At 43.1% G+C, this 17,341-nt stretch overlaps 1 protein-coding gene across 1 annotated transcript in view; it reads left to right on the top strand.

Annotated features, from left to right (window-relative positions):
- LOC120053208 (cadherin-13-like) overlaps positions 1 to 17,341 on the top strand; it is a 497,821-nt gene that overhangs the window by 59,346 nt on the left and 421,134 nt on the right. The window contains 1 exon segment of the mRNA XM_039000365.1: positions 10,499 to 10,651. Within this exon segment, the coding sequence (XP_038856293.1) occupies positions 10,499 to 10,651 (153 nt within the window).

Raw genomic sequence — 17,341 nt, 5'->3', positions numbered from 1 at the left:
TAATCATGTAAACTTAATTAACTAGGAAGTCAGGGCACCATGGAAAATGTTGATTTACATAGCTATAATTTTCCAAATATATCTTCAGAAATGTTAATATCTGATCGATTAGTCACTCATTAATGTATTATTATTACCTTGTTCCAAACGTCGTACAATGATTGGTTATCTGCACAAACCCTAGCATACATTATGAATCAGCCATATACAAATTGGCAATTCTTTGTATTTACTAACTAATCAAATCACAGAAATACATAAATATTACACATTGGGAAGCTAACAATGATACAAAGAAAAAGTCCCTAGTGGGCAAAGCCGATATGACGGCTTGGTAGACAAAAGAAAAGAGGTGTGTAGTTCAAGAGCGGGAAACTCATCGAGGATTACTACACTCATAGAAATTGCTAATACTTTACATGAACGACCGCTTATTCGAAAATAAATTGCAATTTATATTTACGCCCCTTAGATGTTGTTATCTTCTCTGTTGGAATCCGGTCTGTCTGCTGGAGAGAGTCAACAGAGTCTCTCTGGTTGTGTTTCCCCGAAGATCAAAGTATTTTGTGGTTATTAGAATGGATCCTTTAGAGTACCATTCAGAAACGTTCTCATAGAATATGTTCTTCTGTTTTTGTCTGTATTCTTGTCCTAGATTTACGTAATTTCTAGCTGCAGACTAGTAATTATACGTCTAAGAGTTGCTCTTATTCTGTAGGGATTGATAGTCTCAGAGTTTAACCATTTCCAGCCGTGTAGCCAATGCTCCACGTGGTATGGTCTTGTCCTTTGGTAGAGTTGTAGTTTAAACCACTTCACACACCAGCGTCACCCGGCATGTTTTGGTCTTAGAAATTCAACCATTTGCAACCTTAGCTTACACCGGGGATTACTTGGTCTGGTGTGAATTTCATCAGGAGTGGGTTTTATAGAGAAAGGGTGGTCAATGACGCCAACGTAATGTCAATGCTCATGTGGGCGTGGCCACTGACAAGTTCATCTTTATATGAAAGTACATACACTCATTTAGAATGTTATGTTAACGTCACATTACATCTTTTCACAAATAGCTTCATGTTTAATCCCATACGTTTCACAATATTTAGATGTAAAACTGACAGCGGGGAAATGTACACTTTAAGAGATACAGTTATGTGTGTTTCCTGTCCTTCATGAGATCACCAAATGAAACACACTCGTCATAACTGTCCACGGACCCTTCCCACATTCTCAAAAGTAGCGATATTGTTTAATTTTGGGGATTTAGGAGTTTGGCCAAGTGAAGTCCTTTGTTCTCTCTCTGTGCTCTCTCCCTCTCTTTCTGCATGACCAGGGGGAGAGAGTCTCTGCCATGAATTTATGACCTGAGATAACAAAACCTGGGTTTAGAAGAGATAGTGATAGTTAGCCCCAAATTAGCATGGTCACGAAAGTCAGAAAAGCAATAAAATTAATCGCTTACCTTAGATAATCTTCGGATGTTTGCACTCACGAGACTCCCAGTTACACAACAAATGTTATTTTTGTTCGATAAATATTAGTTTTATCACAAAAAAACGCGATTTGGGTTGCGCATTATGTTGAGAAAACCAAAGCCGTGTTCCGTTCGACAAATTCCAAAAAGTATCCGTAATGGTCGTAGAAACATGTCAAATGTTTTTTATAATCAATCCTCAGGTTGTTTTTAACAAACGTAATCGATAATATTTCACCTGGACCATAACCTATTCATTAAGAGACAAAAGGAAAATGGGGTGTCCCTCTCTCGCGCGCAGGAAATATTCAGAGGACACCTGACTACTTTTGAAAAAACTCGCTCATTTTTCAAAATAAAAGCCTTAAACTATGTCTAAAGCCTGGTCACAGCCTGAGGAAGCCATTGGAAAAGGAATCTGGTTGATACCCCTTTAAATGGTGGTTAGACGGGCCAGGAAACATAGTTAAAAATATATATATCACTTCCGGGTTACATTTTCTCATGGTTTCGCTTGCAGAATAAGTATTGTTATACTCACAGACAATATTTTGACAGTTTTGGAAACGTTGGAGAGTTTTCTATCCTAATCTGTAAATTATATGCATATTCTACGATCTGGGCCAGAGAAAATGTCCGTTTACGTTGGGCACAATCTACACCCAGAAAGGGCAATGTCATGACACCACTGTTATTGCTATCAACTTCATATTAAGAGCTATTTTATGAATTTGATCTTTTGTTTCCTAGATAACTCTATTAATGGTCACATTGAAACTTTGAGTTCACAGTAATGCATTCAGAGAAACATCTCAATCAGAACGGTATGATTATTTGTGATATTGAGAAAAGACTGAGCAAAATAGTGAAAGAGAAGGAACTGGAAGAAAAGGAAGGAAGCTGGTCAGGATGGTGAGGAATGATAGAAATGTATAGGGGCACAGGGCAAGACCCAGATGCAGACACGAGAGGCAGATGGTTCGAGTCTCTGATATTGATTACTATCCAAGGGGCAGGCAAGAAAATGTTTGTGGAGAGGCAATAGATCATAACAAGGTCAGAGTCCAGGAGGTACAGAGTGGCAGGCAGGCTTGAGGTCAGGGCCAGAAGTATGGTCAGGCAGGCAGGATCAGAGTCAAGGCAGGCAAGGGTCAAAACTGTGAGGACTAGCAAAAAACAGAGAAATGGAAAAAGCAGGAGCACGGAGTAACACGCTGGTTGACTTGAGAAAACAAGACAAACTGGCACAGACAGACAGAAAACACAGGTATAAATACCCAGGGGATAATGGGGAAGATGGGTGACACCTGGCGGGGGTGGAGACAAGCACAGGGACAGGTGAAACAGATCAGGGTGTGACAGAAATGTACAAATTAAAGGCTCCAGTTTTAATCAATATACATAGAGTTCTTCTCTTGTGAATGCTCTGATGGTTACCTTGCAGGGAGAGCAGTAGGACTTTCACTATCAGAGACTAGAGTATATGCTGTATACTGCTTAATTCAGACTGAGTGGATCAGCCTGTGTCTTCATAGTAATAACTTCACTGTATTTACTGAAGCTTACAGTACCTTTAACTTTCTTTGCGCAAAATAGTAAACACTGTCTTTTGTCACATTTATCTTAGCCTGAAAGTTCCTCACCTCCACCTACACCTTGGCTGATTTCCTTTAGCGAGGACTTAACAGCCAATCAGAGGCACTAATTGTCCCATTGTTTCCCCACTGATGTGAGCGGATGGACATTGTGTAACGAGGACGAGGCTCATCACCACCTCAAAGGCCAGGGGGGACCAGGAGGCCCAGGGACCAGGGGCCCCTCCAAATACTTCCTGCTAATTACCAGCAGAGTGGGAAGACAATCAGGCTGTTCTTAGCCTCTGATTGCTATTATCAGCTGCTGCTTTGACTTTGTTAGAATATCTGAAGCACTGCAGAATATCTCTCCATCTGCCTGCCACTGATGACCCTATTATGCAACCAGAGTTACTCCTTGTGTGGCTCCTGTTATGTTCTGAATATATTCCAGAGCTGTGAAGCGCTCCTTGGGAACATCTTGGTGCAATCTGTTTGCTCACTGGAGAGACTGCATCTCCACTCTTCCCTGACACAGAAAGACACTCTGAGACTGGGAGTGTGTGAGTGGTCTCTACGTCTCTGTCTGTGTTTCCTCATTTGCCCCAAGTTGTTGTTGACTTTCAGGCTACTGGAAACTTCACCTTGCCCAATATTCTAAGTGGCAGAATTTCATCTACAGTCAGTGAAGTGTCTTACAGTGCTGGTGGACTGAGCCATCATGCATTAGCATACTTTAGATCTCACAGGCAGGTGTACAGTCAAGCCTTCATATGGGTTTGGACTGGCGTGATGCACAACATTGCACTTGAAAAGATTTAGCATTCATCCAACCAGAGCTTATCAGGAGACTACTGCAAAGTGCTCCAATGGTGTAGAGCTCCCTCCTCCTCCTCTTGTTGTGTGGAGATGGAGAGAGGATCCACACACCCCTGTCATCAGCAGGTTACAGCAAGAGCCCTGCACTCTTTCATGTTGGCTGCAATGGTTATGAGAGGTGATAGAAATATGTGAGCTTCTCCCACTAGAGCTCCCACACAGGGATTGTCAAGACTATGGAGAGGGCCAATTGGGTTTGGGTGTGTGTGTGTGTGTGTTTTTGCGCACCTGCGTGCATGTGTGTGAAATGAATCGCCACAGCAGCAGCTCAGAGGATCACACTCCCCCTCCACACACCCTTTAAACTCCTCATGACACTTCCTGTTGCTATTGTCACATGCCGGCTCATAGCCTGTGACAAAAATGAGGGGACACGAACAACAGGTATAGGCCAATTAAAAGTGTTCTTTATTATAAACAAAACTATTAACTTAAAACTAAGAAAAAGGAATGAGGTGTGGAAGTATTATAATGTAAGGTGTATGTAAAGTGCATGGATGCGTGAATAAGTGTGTGAACATGACTGAGTGAAAACTATGCAAAACTACAAAGGAACAAACAAATCATGAGCATACCTGGAGGAGCAGAGAGAGAGAAAGAAAGAGGTGATTAGTAAGCAGTTTTATACCCTGAGCCCAGGTGGCTCCAATCACTAACGACCCTCCTCTGCCTGCAGGAGGAACCGCCCCCTGCACTGCAGAGGAGGAGCCGTGACATCTCAACTTATTGTCACTCACCTTCCCCACTGCCTGTATAGCTACTTCATTAAGATGTTACATGAGCAAACTCTGACTACATATTGGGTCCTTTTTTCATGTGACCCAGTTTACCACTCACTCTGCAGGGTTTCTCTGCCTACCTAATAACTGTTTAAAAAAATGTCTATCTATTGCAGTCGCTGGCTGTGTGTGTTTAGTGTAGCTACTGTGTATGAGAAAAAAGGGTAAACTTGGTATTCTACAAGAGAATCACTCCCTTAGCAACATCTCACAGGACTCTTCGAAGGCCATTACAGAGCCTATCTAGAGAACGGTAGCATCCCACACGAGGGAACAGGAGAAGGAGGAGGAGGAGGAGGAAGAGAAGGGTACTACATAATGTATGAAGGCTGAATGAAGAGTAGGTGCTGTAGTTTCTTCTCCCACATACTCCAGTTGCTTGGGACTGTTGAGAGTCTGACGTTTTGCTACTTCAAACGAGATGCACAGAGGGAGAGCGCGAGAACAGAGGGAGTAGTGGGGGCCTGTGGAACGTGCAATGTACCCAGTCTCGGAGAGGAAAGATAGTGGGTGGGTGAAATGAGAGAGAGAGAGAGAGGGTTGAAAAGAAAGGAGAAGGAGCCTAGCTCAGAATGCTGGCCTCATACCAGATGCACTTTCAAGTGAGAGTAGAAAGGCTGCGTTTTAGCCCTAGTCCCCAGGAACGCTTGAAGCACTCTCTCATTAGACATGACCTTCTAGCTCCCTGAGAGGTGAAGGCAGAGGGGAGGGGCCATGTACCCCCACTGTGGAGCATGGCTCCTTCTGCGTCCGTAGTGGAGATGGAGGCACACACTTATCCAAAAAGTCACACTTAGGTGACTTAGGACTAAAGTTCATGACGAAAATGGCCAACATCAATGATTCACAGCCCTACGAGATATACGGCTTAGGTTGTCACTGGACTGGGCCGCAATGTGGTGGAGTGCTGAAAGCAATGTGGTGGAGTGCTGAAAGCAATGTGGTGGAGTGCTGAAAGCAATGTGGTGGAGTGCTGAAAGCAATGTGGTGGAGTGCTAAAAGAAAGTGTTGGTAGGGATCAGAGATTGTTTGATAAAATGAACATGCCCCTGAAAAAGGCAACTTGCTTAAATGTCCTAAATAATGGTAACCTTCGGCTTTGCAAACCAACACACGTTTAAAGACTTCCTTTATCCATCGCCCCCCAGACTAACTCCAGGAGGCAGTCTGATTGAAAACGGATCTATTGTTTGTATTTCTGAAACCTGTAGAAGTCAGCAGATCCATCGCTCCCCTGTCTTCTCCACTGGGAAGTGCTGAAACAAGCTGTAGATTTGTTGCAGGGATTACACTGGCCCAGTTGGATTTCCTCTTAGACCTATAAGGCTCTGGACTTCAATGGCTCTAAATAGCAAACCCCACCAGCGGATAAGCACAGTGTCTATACGGGAACAACAGATGACCTTGAAATGCTGCCTTCCTTGTACACAAATAGACACAGGACTACACTTGGCCTATACATACATGTGCTGTATGTGTTTTCTTTGTGTGCCATGTGACTTGAGTAGCAACTAAATTAGACTCTCATCATGGACATCATGATGACTGGCGGGCGGCTCTGGCGGCTCCTGACTGGCGGGCGGCTCTGGCGGCTCCTGACTGACGGACGGCTCTAGCGGCTCCTGACTGACGGACGGCTCTAGCGGCTCAGGACAGACGGACGGCTCTGACGGCTCAGGACAGACGGACGGCTCTGACGGCTCAGGACAGACGGACGGCTCAGACGGCGCTGGGCAGACGGACGGCTCAGACGGCGCTGGGCAGACGGGCAGCGCAGACGGCGCTGAGCAGACGGACAGCTCAGACGGCGCTGGGCAGACAGGCAGCGCAGGCGGCGCTGGGCACACCTGTAGGGAGGAGACGGAGAGACAGCCTGGTGCGTGGTGCTGCCACAGGACCCACCAGGCTGGGGAGACCTACAGGAGGCTTGGTGTTAGGAGGAGGCATCTGAAGGACCGGGCTGTGGGGGAGCACTGGAGCTCTGGTGCGCAGCCTTGGCACCACTCCCCCAGGCTGGAATACTACTCTAGCCTGGACCCTCCAGAGTGCAGGCACAGGTTGAACCGGGCTGTGGGTGAGCACTGGAGATCTAGTGCCTACTACACGCACCTCTCCCTTAGGCTCCACTCCCACATTTGCCCGGCACGAGCGGAGCGCAGGCATAGTACGCACTGCACCCTCCCAGCGCCCCGGAGACCCAGCACGCAGAGCCGGCACAGGATACCCTGGACCGAAACGGCGTACTGGAGACCAGACACGCTGAGCAGGCACACTACGCCCTGGCTGGATGCCCACACTCACATGACACTTTTGGGGGGCTGCCCTATAGCCCACCGGGCTATGGGCACGCAGTGGCGACACCCTACGCTTAACCGCATAACACGGTGCCTGACCAGTAACGCGCTGCTTATAATAAGCACGAGGAGCGAGCTCAGGTCTGCTACATGGCTTAGCCACACTCCCCGTGTTCCCCCCCAAAAAAATTCTGGGGCTGCCTTTCGTACCTGTCGCGCTGCCGTGCTGCCTCCTCATATCGCCGCCGCTCAGCTTTCGCTCCCTCCAGCTCAGCTTTGGGGCGGCGATATTCCCCAGCCTGTGCCCAGGGTCCTTCTCTGTTTAAAATCTCCTCCCATGTCCAGGAGTACTGAGATTTCGGCCGCTGCTGCTGTTGCTGCCCGTTACCATGCTGCTTGGTCCTTTTGTGGTGGGTGATTCTGTAACGGCTTTCGTCGGTAGAAGGAGAAGAGGACCAAAGCGCAGCGTGGTGCGTATCCATAATTTAATACAATACTTCTCAATATGAACAAAACAATAAACAGACGAAAACCAACAAAGCTACAGTCCCGAACTAGTGAACATAGAAAAACCAGGAACACACGAACAGGAACAATCACCCACAAACCAACAGTGAAAACAGGCTACCTTAATATGGTTCCCAATCAGAGACAACGTAAAACACCTGCCTCTGATTGAGAACCATATCAGGCCAATAAGACAAACCTAAACAAAGAAACACATAACATAGACTACACCCACCCAGCTCACGTCCTGACCAACTAAACAAAGACTAAACAAAGGAAATAAGGTCAGGAACGTGACACATCATGGACTCTCAAAATTATTTTAAAATGGTAACTCTGTCCTCAAAACACATGTTCTATTGTACAGCATCTATGGGATAAAGGAAATCAACAATATTTTGGGAAAAATGTCAATCGGCAGAACATTAATCTGTGTTTGAAATTAATTAACCACCCATTGTTTTCCTTGTGGTTTGAAGGACACAGTGTAAATGTATTTTAAATTAATATATGTACATGTACTGTAACTCCCCTTGAAGTATAAAAAAGAAATGTAAAAAATTATTTGCTAAAATGTTTAATTTGGCTTTACTGCTATTAGCCCATACAAACACATTTGAATAACAGATTCACTACATGGAACAACTGACATGTACGTGTTCATGAGAGTCTCACCTTTCCACAGAGGTCATATTAGTGTGTAGCCCAAACTGTTCGGACGCTACAGACAGAAATTGTCAGATCGGCTGCATCAACTTCAGACATATTCCAAAATACTTGTGGGGGGTTGTAGAGCAAAACCGAGAACACCATTGTGAGAGTCTCATTTTCCATAGAGGGGTCATAGTTTGTAGGCCAAACCATTCGGACGCTACAGACGATGTTGTGAAAAGACCGATTTCCGGAATGTCTTATGGTCTGACAAACATCGCTCTAGCTCTGTCATCTTTTACCGCAGATGTGGTGGATTGAGATGCATCCACTGCAAGAAAATGATATCTCTAGTTTAAACTGACAGATTTTGATGGTAACGTTTTTATTACGCTAATTAGATTTCAGCGGGGTCGCTAAAATCAACTCGAGGAGGTTTTAATAGGGCATTGGGCCACCACGAGTCAGAACAGCTTCAATACACCTTGACATAGATTCTACAAATCAAATCAAATCAAATGTATTTATATAGCCGTTCTTACATCAGCTGATATATCAAAGTCCTGTACAGAAACCCAGCCTAAAACCCCAAAACAGCAAGCAATGCAGGTGTAGAAGCACGGTGGCTAGGAAAAACTCCCTAGAAAGGCCAAAACCTAGGAAGAAACCTAGAGAGGAACCAGGCCATGAGGGGTGGCCAGTCCTCTTCTGGCTGTGCCGGGTGGAGATTATAACAGAACATGGCCAAGATGTTCAAATGTTCATAAATGACCAGCATGGTCAAATAATAATAATCACAGTAGTTGTCGAGGGTGCAGCAAGTCAGCACCTCAGGAGTAAATGTCAGTTGGCTTTTCATTAAGAGTATCTCTACCGCTCCTGCTGTCTCTAGAGAGTTGAAAACAGCAGGTCTGGGACAGGTAGCACGTCCGGTGAACAGGTCAGGGTTCCATAGCCGCAGGCAGAACAGTTGAAACTGGAGCAGCAGCATGGCCAAGTGTCTGGAACTCTATTGGAGGGATGTGACACCATTCTTCCTCAATAAATTTGGTATTTTGTTGATGGTGGTGGAAAACACCGTCTCAGGCGCCTCTCCAGGATCTCCCATAAGTGTTCAAGTGGCATATGGCTGACATCGTTTTAATGCTCATTAAACCATTCAGTGACCACTCGTGCACTGTGGATGGGGGCATTGTTATCCTATGGGGGCATAGCCATGGTATCCAAAATAATGGCCTACCTGTAAGGACTGGGTGTCGGAGTGCGAAGTCAGGCGCAGGAAACAGAGGATGCAATAACAAATGTTCCTTTAATGAAACACGGAGAACTTCGGCCACCCTACTATACACTGGGTGCTCTCCGTAAACTGCCCCAGACACGGGGAACGAAAACAGTCCAGTAACAAACTCGAACATACACAAACACGCATAGTCCGAAACAAACACCACGCTAACAAACTAACAATCCCGCACAAAGAAACGGGCGGGCCGGCTGACTGATAAGCCCAACTAATTACAAACAAATACAAAACAGGTGTAACCAATAAACACATAAGGAGGGGGAGAAAAAGATCAGTGGCAGCTAATAGGCCGGTGACGACGACCGCCGAGCGCCACCCGAACAGGAAGGAGAGCCTGCCTCGGTCGGAGTCGTGACACTACCCAGGATTTTTATACATAACCCTAAGCATGATGAGATGTTAAATGCATAATTAACTCGAGAACCACACCTGTGTGGAAGCACCTACTTTAAATAAACTTTGTATCCCTCATTTACTCAAGTTGTTCCATTATTTTGTCAGTTACATGTATATAGTATTGTATAGTATATATACTATATATTCCTGTAGTATAGACATTGTGGCCTGGTCCCAGATATGTTTGTGCCATCTTGCCACCTTCTTTGGTGTTTGGCATCACAACAACGATAGGAGTTGGTTATACAGCACACACAGATCTGGGACCAGTCTGTAAGCAGACTGGTTTGACATGTGCAGCCTTGTATGAGCATGTGAGTGTGCAGTACCGTGTGAATCTAACATGTTCTGATCTCTTTTTCCTCTAACCTGCCTTCTCCTGCTGGGACCTGTGGATGTTGATGCCTTTGCTAGCTTATTGTGAGTACACATCTGATTAGACATCTGGCCAAACCATATTCTCATCTCAATATGTCATGTTTTGACGTCAATGGGACATTTGCTTGGAAGTTTTTGCCTTATTTGAATACATATGTAATGAATACACAATCCATATTTTTAGTTGGAGAAATACAGTCAGTTATCGTTTAGCATTGACAGTTTGCTAATGACAATTTGTTGTACTTTATTGTGTGTTGCTCCAGGTGATGTCGTCAGGCATGGAGGATGACCACATCTTCCATATGACTGGGTCGGGTGCAGATCAGGACCCAAAGGGGGTGTTCACCATCAACAGGCTGACTGGAGAGGTGTCTGTTAGCCAAGAGCTGGACAGAGAGGCCATCAATTCCTACATGGTGAGTACCCTGCCACAGCAGAAAAAAACACCAACATTTTAATTCCATCAGCTGATGCTTATCCGTTTATGTACAACAAAATGGCTGAAACATAAAATGAGAGAAAATTCACACAGATGTGTTTAGGTTTCAGCTGCAGACTTTGATGCCAGATCTAGACTGTGCATATTTCTAGCTGAATCTAAGTGAAAATTGTATCATATTCTCTCATTGGTGACTTGACACTATCTGTCAGAAGTTGGAGCTTTGTGACAAAAGAGTCATAAAGAGACTGTGAGAATCTAGTTTAGCCTAGTGCCTCTGGGGTTAGCATTGCTTTGAGAAAGAGACAGGAGCGGAGGGAGCCAGCAGGCCCAGGTGGGTTCAAATACGACACAGCCAAGCACAACACTTGACATTTACATCTCCCTCCTCTGCTCTCCCCAGCTACACACTCAGACATGCACGCACACACAAAAGATCGCCCACACAGACACACACACAAGCACGCATGCACACACACATAAACACATAAACACTGATTTGCCGATCTCAGTCCCCACTGGCAATCATGCACCCATTAAAGGCTGCCATTTCACTTCAGTTAAATTTAGATTTCGATAAAGGAGTGTGACTGCGTCCACCTGCATAAGTTTGTGTAAGGGGCTGTTTGCCTGTCTAGTTGTCTGTGTTTGATGGTCATGTATCAGTGGTTTAAAGAACTGTGTGTGGGTTTTGAGTTTTACATTGAAAGGTGCTGTTCATGGTTGTTACTAGTTGCTTATGTACATGACCTGTTGCCGTTGTAGGCTTGGTGCTGGGATGGCTGTTGTACTGTTAGTCACAGTAGATCCAGAAAAAATATAGCTACAAGGATGGCATATAGTTACATTCTCTCTCCTCCTTGGTCTGCTATACCAATTTACTGCACAAATATATTCAGAATTTGGAAATGAGTCATGGATTGATTCCCAGGACTTTTCTCAAACATTCACACACACAAACACACACACAGGCAGGAAGATACACACACAGACATATACACACACACCCATATAAAGTGGCTTCAGCGATGAAGCACTCTTTACCTAATTCTGTGGTATCTGGTAAAAATTACTGCATTTCCAGCTAATCCCGGACACAGCATCACATCAGGGATAATTACATGGCTGCTAATTCAGGCTGGCACACACACAGGCCAGAGAGGTCTCTGTGTGAGGTTAGACTCACTGGACTATGTCCTCATGCCATATATATATATGTATATACACTGCTCAAAAAAATAAAGGGACCACTTAAACAACACAATGTCAATCACACTTCTGTGAAATCAAACTGTCCACTTAGGAAGCAACACTGATTGACAATAAATGTCACATGCTGTAGTGATGTGAGACATACGCCTAGTTTCCTGATGAGTCACATATTGTCACATATTGTCACATATTGTCACATATAGATTAAGTGATACATTTATATTAACATAATTTTAAAAATTATAATTAAGATTTCAAACGGGAAATCAGTAAGAACAACAATCAAGAGTAAACATAATCATACAATGGACAATAACAATAACATAGAGGACATGTGCAGGTTGGTTGGTCTGTCAGACAATGTCCCTCATTTTATGGCAGGCAGCAATGTAGTGCGCTGCCATCTCAGAGCTCTAACCCTAATTCTAACCCTAAACCTAACCCCTATGTCAAAAATAGTATTTTACAAGTGAGGACCGGCACTTCTCAGAATTGCTGTTGGTTTACTATCCTTGTGGTGACTTTTGGTACTCACTAGTATAGTAAAACCTGTACACACACACACACACACACACACACACACATTTGGTACTCACAAGTATAGTAGAACGTGTACAGTACACACACACAGGCCAGAGGTCTCTGTGTGATATTGGACTCACTGGACTATGTCCTCATTCCCATCATTCCTCCTCTATACAGGCTGTAATCACAGCATCCCCCCTCACTCTCTAGCTGTCTCTATCTGTCTTTCTCTCTATCTGTCTCTATCAATTCAATTAAAAGGGCTTTATTGGCATGGGAAACATGTTTACGTTGCCAAATCAAGTGAAATAGATAATAAGTGAAATTAACAATCAGAAATGAACAGTAAAGATCACACTCACAAAAGTTTCAAAAGAATAGAGACATGTCAAATGGTATATTATGGCTATGTACAGTGTTGTAACAATGTGAAAATAGTTGAAGTACAAAAGGGAAAATAAATAAACATAAATATGGGTTGTATTTACAATGTGTTTGTTCTTCACTGGTTGCCTTTTTCTTGTGGCAACAGTTCACAAATCTTTCTACTGTGGTATTTCACCTAATAGATATGGGAGTTTATCAAAATTGTATTTGTTTTGTAATTCTTTGTGGGTCTATGTAATCTGAGAGAAGTGCAGCTCAGTTTCCAAATAGCATTCCAGTTTGCTCAGTTTTTTGGTTTTCTTTCCAATGTGTCAAGTAATTATATACAGGGGTTCTTCCTTTAAAAGTTATGCCGTGACCGTTAGTGGTAGATGGTGGCACCACACTATCACAAGGGGGAGTTAGAACACTGATCTATCTGTAGTCTAAACTGTGGCACAAATTGACTATCTTTTTGTAAATTAATGGAGGCTTTTTCAGTCTGAGAGTCTCTCTTCTCTGGCACTAGAGTCCTGCATCGATGGTCCTGGTGTTGAGAGAACTTGGGTAAATACAAATGGGGGAATTACACTTGGCATGTGGACTGACATTTTCCGAAAAATAGGCACGGTGGGCTTTTGGTTTCTCTCCCTCTAAAAACTGAAATAAATTATTCTAAATAACAAACTGGCTTCATTTTCAAATTAGTAAGAATGTCTCACGAATGTCTCAAGAATGTTCAAGAATGGCCTTTTTCCCTTTATTATTTGAAAATGAAATAATCCTGTTACGGCTGTCCTCGCTGACAGAAGGTGGGGACCAAAACGCAGAGTGGTTAGTGTTCATTCTTTTAATGAAAATCAACAAAACACTTCAAAATACAAAAACAACCAACGTGACAAAACCGAAACCGTCCTGTGTGGCAACAAAACCTCCACAGGAACAAACACCCACAAAACACAAGTGAAACCCAGGCTGCCTTAGTATGATTCTCAATCAGGGACAAACGATTCACAGCTGTCTCTGATTGAGAATCATACCAGGCCGAACACAAAATCCCAACATAGAAAATCAACCATAGACAACCCACCCAACTCACGCCCTGACCAACTAAAATAAATACAAAACAAAGGAAAACAGGTCAGGAACGTGACAAATCCCAAAAATATCGGTATTTTTTAAACAAGCCATAGAAAGTTGGTTGCAATTTCAGTTTAATCCACCAGAAAAGACAAAACAAAATAATACAACAAATATTGTGATTAAACTCAAATATACCAATTAATTTAAAGAATACATGTATAAAGTAAGGAACTTGTCTGTCAGCCCTGCATTAAAGACCAAAATTGGTTAAGGAGAATTGTGATAAATAAAAATATTTACCAGTTTCATTTAAGGACCAAAAAATTGACAGCTGTGCCATATAGATTGCAAAATAGTTGGGAAGAGATTTTCTTTCTCATGATCTGGTTGGGTCTAATTGTGTTGCTTTCCTGGGGCTCTGTGGGGTCTGTTTGTGTTTGTGAACAGAGCCCCAGGATCAGCTTGCTGAGGGGACTCTTCCCTAGGTTAATCTCTCTGTATGTGAAGGCTTTGTTATGGAAGGTTTGCGAATCGCTTCTTTTTAGGTGGTTGTACAAGTTAATGCTTATTTTCTGGATTTTGATCATTAGCGGGTATCGTCCTAATTCTGCTCAGCAAGTATTATTTGATGATTTATGTTGTACACAGAGGATTCGCTCTCTCTCTCTCTCTCTCTCTCTCTCATATGCAATGAATCATTAATTAAGCATTAATTAAGCAGGGTTTTCATAGAGTTCTGGAGACACTGGGCTGGACTAACTCTGAAGTCTGTCTCCATGCCCATGTCATGCTTGGTTAATCCCCCTCTGTCACGATCGTTGTATGAGTGAGACCAAGGCACAGTGTGGTATGCGTACATTCTCTTTTAATGAATGAAACACTGAACAAAACAACAAAATCAACGAACGAAACGTGAAGCTATACAAATAGTGCAGACAGGCAACTAAACATAGACAAGATCCCACAAATACAAAAGGGAAATGGCTACCTAAATATGATCCCCAATCAGCGACAACGAAAAACAGCTGTCTCTGATTGGTGTCACGATCGTCTTCTGGTGAATGAGTGGACCAAGACGCAGCGTGATATGAATACATCTTCTTTTATTAGACACGAGAAGACGAAAACGAAACGAACACTATACACACTAAACAAAACAACAAACAGACGACCGTGAAGCTACAAATGAAAGTGCATACATAAGCTACTGACGTTAGACATAGACTATTACCCACAAATCCCCAACACAAAACAAGCCACCTATATATGATTCTCAATCAGGGACAACGATAGACAGCTGCCTCTGATTGAGAACCATATTAGGCTGAACATAGAAACAGACAAACTAGACACACAACATAGAATTCCCACCCAGCTCACGTCCTGACCAACACTAAACAAGCAAAACACACAAGAACTATGGTCAGGACGTGACAATTGGGAACCATATCAGGCCAACATAGACATAAAAAAAGCCCTAGATGACCCACCCTAGACACTATCATGCCCCAGCCAACAAAGAGAAAAAACAGCTTACTATGGTCAGGGCGTGACACCCTCAGTGTGAGTCTGACTCTGGGTAGATGACAGATGACAATGTATTCCCTTCCTGCTGCTGGTCGAGATCTGGAGCTCCCAAATGCATTTAAGTTGTCCCAGTGGTGTGAAGTAATATCCTTTACAAATAAATATGGCAATGTTTTTTAGAGCCCAATTCATACAGTCCCATTTTTACCACATCTCCCATGCACATGCCGGCAAGTTTAGTAGTGGGAGTAGATGTGGACCGATATGAGTCTATTTGAATAAATCCATTGAATATACATTATCACAAAGAAATTCATTACTCATTTGCTGTAGGCAGGTCCTAAGAAACACTATTATAAAAAAATATATATAATTATAATAGAATGGAATATTTTGAGTTTATGTTACTGGTCTGCAATGTTCCCTCTAATCTTTTTCCCGCACTGAGAAAATTTCAGGTCTGCTTAGCACAAACTTGAACGTTTTGAAAATTCTGTGCAACTTCCAGCGCACATTTAATGTGAACACTGAGGCTGTACCCACGTTAAGTTACAGTATTAACAGTGGCCAAGTAGGCTACTGTGGCTATTTGATCATAATGTAGGCCTACCAGAGTGGGATACCATCAAAAACAATGGAGAAAATGCCTACCATAACAATTTACATGGAAATAGCTGTTCTATCATTCAGCCTACAGTAGCATGCCAATGGCTTGACATTAACCTGTTTATCCACTTCTCCTTCAGATGAGGAGGTGACTGAAAATGCTGTTGTGGTGTTTGATGCAAGACACCATTTTGCAAAATAAAATCCACTTTTATTCCCTTTCCATTATTACATAGAATCAGACCAATTATGCTACCTTCAGCCTATTGGCTACTTAGATTATTCAAGCCTGTCTCAAAATACAACACTGCCCCTTTAAGACAAAAAAAGCTCTCTACCTGACTCGCTTTTCAAAGATATCTAGTAATGTACATGTTTTGTGCTCTTGTAGATAGCAGTCACCTCTCCATTGAGGACTACAAATTGTCTATAACTGGGTTAATAACTCACAAACTAGCAAAGGATATGAACAAAATGTGGACACAGGGCTACATGCAGCTCTCGCTTTGATCTCAAAAGAAGCGTATCTACTGACGACCGCTCATGCTGTAAACACATTCCAGTTCAAAGTAAATGACACAGATCCATATATGGCAATGGTCTATTTGCATATAGGCCTACTGCAGCTCTGATTATTTATGCTGCACAGGTCTGTCTGGAGTACGGGCTGAGTCGTGCATGTCAATGCAATAGAATCCTACTTGGATGCGTTCTGCCTACAACAAAATCTCTTGCATAGTTTGTTTTGTTTTGGTATGTTGCATTAATAAAAGTGGCTAATATTGCGTTGATTCAATCACAATTGTGATAGTGTTAACAAGAAAAACTCCAGAACAGTGGTCACCAACCTTTTCTGAGTCAAGATCACTTTGAGTAAAAATGCAAGCCGAAATCTACTTAAAAAACGTAAAGCTTATGCAACATTAACCAATTAAAAACAACACTGTAGCAATGAGTTTTCTGCGCAAATCTATAGCCAATACATTATCACTGCATATTGGCTATACTTGAATTGCCCATTGTTGTTCGGCCATTTAGAAAATATATATTTCAAAATGTGATGAAGGCTACATGATCACACCGGTAATTGATCCATGTTGTATTACTTGTGAAGCACAGCTGAGTGAGCATACATTTAAATAATGTGCTTTTTATTTTTTATTTTATTGGGCTGATGGTGCTTGCATTTGATGGTCAGTCTCAGTGAAGGGAGAGCACAGCAGACTGAGGGTTCACCTCTCAACATCCCTCCGCTCTCCCTTTCCTGCACACTGACCAAAAAGGAACACTGTCTTCCAGCTGATTGCGAAACTCGAGTCACACCACATTATTTCTGCCTCATGCACAA

Source organism: Salvelinus namaycush, chromosome 9 (genome assembly GCF_016432855.1).
Source record: "Salvelinus namaycush isolate Seneca chromosome 9, SaNama_1.0, whole genome shotgun sequence".
Classification (NCBI taxonomy): domain Eukaryota; kingdom Metazoa; phylum Chordata; class Actinopteri; order Salmoniformes; family Salmonidae; genus Salvelinus; species Salvelinus namaycush.
This window is presented reverse-complemented; position numbering and strand designations above follow the sequence as displayed.